General features: G+C 33.0%; 1 protein-coding gene across 1 annotated transcript; it reads left to right on the plus strand.

Annotated features, from left to right (window-relative positions):
• The first annotated feature begins 625 nt into the window (after positions 1–625).
• On the plus strand, positions 626–2,660 carry LOC131629465 (NAC domain-containing protein 73-like). The gene is made up of 3 exons (XM_058900251.1): positions 626–1,097; positions 1,224–1,416; positions 1,875–2,660. Exons 1-3 carry the CDS (start codon positions 948–950, stop codon positions 2,414–2,416), a joined length of 885 nt encoding a protein of 294 aa, XP_058756234.1. The 5' UTR covers positions 626–947; the 3' UTR covers positions 2,417–2,660.
• Positions 2,661–8,908: the final 6,248 nt, after the last annotated feature.

Genomic DNA, 8,908 nt, shown 5'->3' on the forward strand with positions numbered 1-8,908 from the left:
CAATCTGAGCTAAACTAATTAATCAAGTGCATGACAAATAAAGTTGAAAAACTTATTAATATCCCATTTAATTTCTATTGTTATGTTATATAATCTCTTGACACATGGCTACATATAACATATTTACAACCATTGACAACATTGAGAGTTAAGATTATCTAAGTCACCATAAGACTTGAGATAGATTTAGAGAAAAGGATAAAAAAGTCTACGTGAAGAAATAAAATAATGGTTGGCTTAAAAATATTCACTTCAATTTTAATTTTAATTTATTCTTATATATAGTTTTCTAGTATTTATTATTATTATTTCTTTATCTACACTCCAATGTGACATTGGACCTAAATTCTTACTCTTACTAAGTTGCCCCAATCCCACTCAACTTTCTACAATATTTTAATTTTTTAATTTCTAATTTCAAATCTAAATTATTTAAAAATTCATTACTTAGAGCTACCTTTAGTAAGAGTAAAAGAGACAAAATCAAAATTTTCAACAAAAAAGAACAGAAACATGCATTTATTCCTCCACAAGTTTTTCATACAAGCATACAAAGCAAAACTAAACTTGAGATCAAAGCAATATCATTATTTTATTCTCATTTACTCACTATACAACCAACCCAATATCTCTCATTGTTAATTCTCATTCTCTATTTAGATTTTTGGTTGGTACCCTCTCTTTTCTTTTTCTTGTTAAGTGCAAAAGAGAGGTGCAAAAGTGAGGGAGAATTTAATTCCTTCCTACACCTCAACAAGTAGTTGCATGAGGGAAGCATTCATCTTTATAGAAGAGACAAGTTTTCCATTTCTATGATCCCTTTTTATTAATTATTACTACTTTAGTTTAAACCGTTCTCTCTCTTTTAGTTCTTGTTCCATTAATTTTTTTGTTATATATAGCAAAAAAAGAGGAGACAAGAAAAAAAGAAAATTTCTATATATGGAATGATTGAGGAAGAAAAAGAAGAAAAATATATAAATATGACTCATTGCAATGAGGTTCAAAATAATCATAGCATCAATGTTGAAGGAAGAAAGGACAGTTTAATTAGAACTTGTCTCACATGTGGTCATCATATCAAATGCCAAGATCAGGTTCTTAATAAATATATTTTGCATGTAAATATTTTTTTTTAATTTTTTAATTAAATATAATTTTTTGGTATGAATAAATATTTTTTTAATTAAATATTTTTTTTGGTATGAATGAATAATAATTAGGGTGGTGGAATTAATGACTTACCTGGATTACCTGCTGGAGTGAAATTTGATCCAACAGATCAAGAGATTCTTGAACATTTGGAAGCAAAAGTGAGGTCTGATATTCATAAACTCCATCCTCTAATTGATGAGTTTATACCTACTCTTGAAGGAGAGAATGGAATTTGCTATACTCATCCAGAGAAATTACCAGGTTTTTATTATTACAATACAACCTCTCAATTATATTTCTTTATTAATAATATAGTGTGTATGAATTTGTGATGAGTTTTATAACTTTGATAAGTTTACATTTTTTTTTATTTAAATAAGATGATCAGAATGGTTTACCTTTGAGACTTTAGGCTTCAGCAACATGAAAAAAGAAGAAAGTAGTAGTTTTGTTGAAGCAATGTTTTTGTAGGATAATAATAATAATAATAATAATAATAATAATAATAATAATAATAAATAATAAACTATGAAACACCGACACTTACCGGAAACCAACACCGACACCGACACGGCAATATGAGTATAAATTTGAAAAATAAATAAAATAAAGATAATCACAAGTGTCGGTGTATGTGTCGGTGTCTAACACAGACACGTCATTTTTTAGAGGTGTCGGTGCTATAGTTGATAAACATTTAAAATTGAATTAAATTTCAGGTGTAAGCAAAGATGGCCTAATCCGCCATTTCTTCCACAGACCATCCAAGGCATACACAACAGGAACAAGAAAAAGAAGAAAAGTACATTCAGATCACGAAGATGGCAGTGAAACCCGTTGGCACAAAACAGGAAAAACAAGACCAATCTACAACAATTCCAAGTTAAAAGGATACAAAAAAATCCTCGTACTTTACACTAACTATGGAAAGCAAAGAAAGCCAGAGAAAACAAGTTGGGTGATGCATCAATATCATCTAGGGAATGATGAAGAAGAGAAAGAAGGAGAGTTAGTTGTGTCCAAGGTTTTCTATCAAACTCAACCAAGACAATGTGGTGGCAACTCATTGATGATGAAAGAGTCTATTGTGAAGGGTCAAAGTGGGAATAATATTGAGGTAATGAATGGTGAGAAGAGTATTAGTGGATCATTTGTTGAGTATTATCATTCAAATTTCATATCATTTGATCAAGGGAATCAACATAGATCATCTAGTAATAATGCTCAAGTGATTTCACATTTTGAAGGGGCTCCTATTTGAAAAGGAGATGGAGAAAATGCATAATAATATTGAGGCATTATATTTATAAAGTTATATATAAATATTATGCAAAAATGTTCAAAATAAGTTAATAAATATACTTTAGTTAGGAGATAATAAATTGCTTCATTTGAGACCTATATTACTTTTGTTAGGATCAAGTAAAAGATTGGTGAAGTTAAGTGAAGTGAAACACTTATTTGTAACGTTATTTTCTTCTCAAATATTAATTTTAGTAGTGTTAAAGGCATCATATTCATGTTCATGCTTGGTAAATACTAACTTATCAAATATGTTTTGCCTTAAAAATATAATTTCTCATAACAAATGAGAGTTTTGACATTGACCTTAAATGTGTATGAGTATGAAGAAAGCATGTAGTATAATACCCTATTAATTAAGATTCTATTAATTGTCATCGTTTCAATTCTATAGTTTTATTTATTTAATTTGTATTGTGGAAATTTGTTATTGTTATGAAACAATGTGATTTTTGTTATAATGTGATTAGAGCTGTCAATATGAGCTATTCGGTCTTAAACGGGTTGGCCCTGGCGGGCCTTGAGCTTTTTAGGGTTGGGCTAATATGGACTTGAGATTTACTATCCGAGCCTATCCCTAGCTAAATGGACTCCGGGCTACCCGGCCTTAAATGAGGCTTTTTATTTAAAAAAATTAAAATTAAAATTTCATAATATTTATTAAAAATAAAATTAAAAATCATGTTATTTTAAACATAATATATTTTTAAGTACTACACTATCTCTTATAAATACTATAATGTGTTTCTAAATACAATATATGTCTAAATTGTATAAAATAATACTTGAATATTTATTATAAGAGAAAAACTAATATAATACGATGAAAAAATGTTGATTATATTAATGTATAATATTTAAAGAGAAAGATCGAATAAAATAAAGATAAAATTTAGTGAAGTGAGAAGAATCAATATGCTATTTTGGAGTAAGATAATATAAATATTAATATATTTTTTTTAAAATTTATAATTATGCGGGCCTAATAGACTACCCACGACCCATATAGGCTAGCCCTAATGGGTAGCGGATTTTTCAGGGCTGGGCTAAAAAGGCCCTGAAAAATATGAGCTCTAATTTTAAAGTCCAAGCCCTATAATTTTTTGGATCTGATGGACCGGTCCATATGAACTAACTCATTTTGACAGCTCTATCTATGATATTGCAGTGATGACATACTTGTGTTTGTAGTAATTGAATTTTAAAATTGAAATTAAAGTTTTTTATCTGTTAATTTTTTAACGTATGATTTTTTTTCTTTTTTTTGCTTTTGATACCACATGACAACCATCAAATATGGTATGCTATCTCATCTAACTCGGATGTAAATGACATGAAAAACTATATAAAACAATATAATATTGAATTACGTTTCACGATGGAACAAAAAATTGTGAGATGAACTAGTGTGATTTGACTTCCGATGATGCAGTGCACTGGATTTTATGGTATGAAGGCATGAGAGTGTAAATGCAAAGTCAACATTTCAATATTCAATTAAGTGAGAGAATGAGAAATAGTGAGTAATGGATATGGATTTGAATTATTTGTAAAATGGCACACTCTTCTCTTCATATAGCAAAGGCAGTTATAATTGCTTCACTAGAATGCGGCGTATCATGTTGGGAACCGTTCGATTGATCTGGATGGTGTGTGATGACCTATGGATTGGGATTGTCTGTTTTTAAGAGAACAGAGGTCCTCTTTTCTTGCGCTTGGTCCCCAAAAGGAGTCACTCTTTGGGCTTCTCTTATTTGGTCTTATGGGTGGTCTAGAATAGTTCTCCCCCAAGCCATTTCCTCTACCTTACAGCAGAAGGATTTTTTCTTGCATTCCGAAATCAGTTGGATTTTAGTTCAAGTGAAGGGTAGTGATGGAACACCACTAGCGTTGGAAACTCGCTCATTAAACGCATTTCCCGTGCCATGTGTCTTTTTGTTGAGGAACCCTTCATGTGTACCCCTTTCACACGCCATCAATGATGACCCTTTGATCCTAGGATAATTGAGTATCTTTGACAACTATTGAGAAGATTTGGACCGTTGGTAGTGTTTTCTTTTCTTCTGGGTGTAAGAGATCGTGTTTCCCCGACATTGAAAGTACCCATAAAAAGTTATTTGCTTATTTTTCTCCACTCTTTTGTCACTTGAAGTTCTAAAGTGTTCTTTTTTTTCTTCCATTCTTTTATATATGATCACCACAAGAACACTTGGTTTTTCTATCTCCTCTTTGTGTTCACATGTATTGTAGTTTTCTTTGATGTTTGCCCTTAGTTTCAGTGTCTTAATGGCAGCGTTCTTTTCTTTGTCTTCTTCTTCTTCCTTATTTGAGGTTTCTTGTATTTCTTTGCCTCTTATGGTGTCTTTTGAGTTGGATTTATTATTATGGAGGTTGCACTTGCTACGCGCCGGAAAGCAAAAAAAGGATATCTTAGCTGTTTGGATGGACCTAGAGATTTCAGACACTACTTCTACTTTTGGTTATGAAGGCGACATCGCTCGTGCCTTTGGTGATATGGGACCTTTTTCTGAATGGGGGTATGGTGTTGACCCCATACAAGGATAAGAGGATATGTAGTTAATATGAATGGTGTGTTATCCACCTTTATGAATGCTTATTCTTCATCTTGGGTTTTTTCCTTCCATTAAATGATATTAAGGCCGACATCTTGAATCATTTAATGATTTCTCCCTCAAAGTTGCACCGAGTAGGCTAGTTATTATCAAGGATTTCTAGCATTGGTGCGAATATTAGAGGGACGTGTCGACCTTGCCATTTTTTTATCACCTTTTAAAGGCTCATCATAGCACGATGGACCACGCACATGGCCAGGGCTTGATTTCATTGAATCAGATCACCCATTATTTTGATGTTTACTCTGATAACGTGAAGTATTTCAAGGATTGATTCTTTATGGCCATACCTCTTAACGAAAGCGCCCACACAAAGGTTTGTGCCATAGAAATTGATCCAGACTACAAATTTGTGGATTTGTTCCCCATGTTTTGGTGCTAGGGCCACTTGCTCATGGGGAATGAATCTTATGCTTATAAGCAAGATGACGAAGAAGAAATTTACCTAAAGAAGCAGTTGTTGCCTTCTTCAAGGAGTTGGGTTACGTTAGTGGTGTCACTCCCCCGAATTTGGCATATAATAAACTACTGAAGCAAGCCATTAAGATCTGTTTACTGGTAGAGGCCTGCACTAGAGATGAGAAAAAATTTATAGTTGGTAAGCGCGTTATATATTTTCTAGCCTTCACCAGCTTTTCCTCGAATATTTTCTTTATTGACGATTTTGATGTGGATCATGTAGATTACATGAAATGTGAAGAAACAATTTGAAGAAGAAGAAGGCCTATCGATTCTTTTCAATTTCGGTAGATAACTCATATACTCCATCCTTTAAAGTAGCATCTATTTTGGGGGACCTTACTGGATCGTTGATGCAGTTTTCTCTATCTTTTCCTCCTGCAGAAGTCAGAGTTTCAGGTGTTTGGGTCATGATAGATGATAACTCGAGTTCATCCTCGTCCGGGGGAGGAGGGGGTCCAGCCTCTTGTTCTGAAGTCAAAATTCTCGTGGAAGGGTGAACGTAAACTGGGTTCACCCCGGTTTCCGGGTGGAATCAAAGCGGATCGTGTGTTTTGAGAGGTCTGACTTCTGCCTCGGGGACTCCACCTCATGTCTTCTTGGCTCTCCTGGGTCCACGTACTATAAGAGAAGTCTGTGCTTCTATTTTAGAGGAATAGTATTCCTATTTTTCTGGTCTGAGTGAGGCTTTTCATGAGGAGGAGTTATTGAATCCTGACTTACTATACCTACAGAGCATCTGCCATTCTAGCTCTTGGTGGGGCCAGCCGTGGTGAAGTCTTTGTATCTGATCAACTTCGAAAGGAGAAAGAAGTTATCTAGTAATTTGCGTGGGCTCTTACCATTGAGCATGAACAATACCTTAAAGATCTTAGAAGGGCTTCCATTTCCTTCTTGGAGATGGAAACCGCCATTAGCGCTTTTGAGTCTCTTGGTAAGTTGGTTGAAAAGGTGAAGCTAATCGTGGGAGAACTATTAAAAAAGAATAAAGTTATTATTTTTATTCAAGAATTATTATCTGCAACTGAGGTTGCCCTTGCTGGGGACAAGATCCTTCTAAAACAGGGTAGCGTAACTTGAGGCATCTCTGAAGGAGGCTCAAGAAAACCTTCAGAACCTATGCATTGAGAATCTTACTCTGACTAAGGAGTTTGATTAGGTTGTGGATGATTGTCTTAACTTTGCATTTCTATCCTCCTTTGTGTGTTTCAAGGGAACGAGTTCGCCTAGACTAGACAATAGAGGACGAGAATGTGGTTTCCATCAAAGATCAATAGACCATTTTTTCGTGGGTTTCTTCCCGATGTATTTGTATTCCAGGATCTTTATATAACAATGCATATATGTAAATTTGTTAGTTGAATATTTGTTTTTTTTCTAATCTAGTATTCATGCTAAATCCCGAGTATATTGCTTTGTAAGATAACTTTCCTTTTCAAGAAAATTTCCCCTGTGATTATTAGGCACTTCTAAATAAGGTTCTTTCTGAGTTGACGAGACTTTTAAAAATATAAATGCTGAGATGTCTCTTGCTGGAGAGAGCCCGGTGGGAGAAGCATATTCAAGCGACTGGTGAGTTGAAATCCTAACTTGCTTTTGTCACAGGGCGTCTTCAAGAGCGTTAGAGGGCGGTGACAACCTTGGTAAATGAGTAAAATGATTTGAAGGACCTCCTAAAAAGGTGGCTTTAGAAGCAAGATATTTTTCTAAGGAGGGGACATGTTTGAAGGGATCCCTTGAAATATCTCACAACTCCATAAAACATCTTAAGGAAGATATATTATCTCTCAAGGATGAAAGATGGCCACTCCTGATCAGTACTTTTGGAGGGAGAAGGACTATATAGTCCTCTTCTATCCAGACATGAACCTAAGTCAGATGGACCTATTCAAAATGGTTCGAGACGGTCAACTAAGGGACTATAAGTAGGTCCCTTTGTGGTTCATATGCACCTTAGTGCCCTTTTTGTGTCATGTGGTTGAATCTTAGTTAGTGGATGTGTCACTCTATCTCAATTGTAAAGTAGACTAGATTCTCCTTATTTACTTATGTCTTCATATATATTATAAGCTATTTAATAGGTTTGTGGACAACAATTATTAAATAGTTAGGAATAACTTCCGTTTTTTTTATAAAGAAGCTAACATTCATTCGAGATTTTCTACTGACATCCTCAAAGTTTTCTCGAGCACCCCCCACATTTTTTTTACAATAATACCATTTGGCCTAAATAAAATTAAATATCATATATCATTTGTAAAATTTCAGACCTTTCACAAAAGTTTTGCAATATACCGCATTTTTCGAGCCTTCTACAGGATTTTTACAAGTAAGTCCCTTTGTTTTGTCAAAATCTTTGAATTTTTACTGAAAATTTAAGATTCTTACCGCATTCTAAGGAAAATCATGATTTTTACCTGCATTTTCGAAATGTCGTGTAAAAACTCATATTTTACATTCAATTATACAGGAGTTTTTGAAAAATCTGATAAGGGAATATGAATTTTATAGGCATTTTTTTAAATGTCTGGTAAAAATTGATATACGCGTACAATATATTTCAACATTTTTGATAACAAGGTTGTTGGTAACCGGATTTTTCAAATATTATGATAAAGCCAGATGTTTATTGTAGATTTTTAAAAAATTATGTAGTTCATATTTCTTTACACAGGACGAGACGACACAATTACTTCTAGAAGGACTATTATAATTGAGAGAACAATTGAAAAGGGCTTTATGCAGGGGGTAGACATGGCAAGCAAAGGGGCGTGCCTGCTGCATTTAGGTCCTCCTTACACAAGCCTCTGAATCATTGAAAATTAACACAACTTAATTTTTCAGTGTTAAATTCGATAATCACTTGAGATTTTTAAAAAGTTAGGGAGTGTCATTCGATATTGGATAATATTTTGATAGTTTAAATTCTTATTTGAAAATGGTTGAAAACAAAAATAAAAAATTAGTTATAATTTAAGAGATCGTTTGTTAATTTATTTAGTTTATTAAAAAAAACAATTTATCATATATAATGGACTCTACTTTGATAAACTTTAAATTAATTTGTATGAGATTATAACTAATAAGAAAATATTAAAATACATAGTGTTAACTAAACCATGAATTTGAATTACACAAAATAAACAATGTTAATAAATTACACGTTAGTGTAATAAAAACGAAGAAACAATTATATGTGAAAGTAAAAAGAAGAAAAAAAATGAGAATGGTTGAATATCTTACAAATAATAGTGAGGTGTAAAAAGCACTTTTGAGTGGCATGATCTTATAATTCTTTCTTGTCAATTTATGAATAGTTTAGGAACAGTAATCTTTCAGAAAAAAAGCCATCCATCCGA

This window comes from Vicia villosa, unplaced genomic scaffold (genome assembly GCF_029867415.1).
Source record: "Vicia villosa cultivar HV-30 ecotype Madison, WI unplaced genomic scaffold, Vvil1.0 ctg.000567F_1_1, whole genome shotgun sequence".
Classification (NCBI taxonomy): Eukaryota; Viridiplantae; Streptophyta; class Magnoliopsida; order Fabales; family Fabaceae; genus Vicia; species Vicia villosa.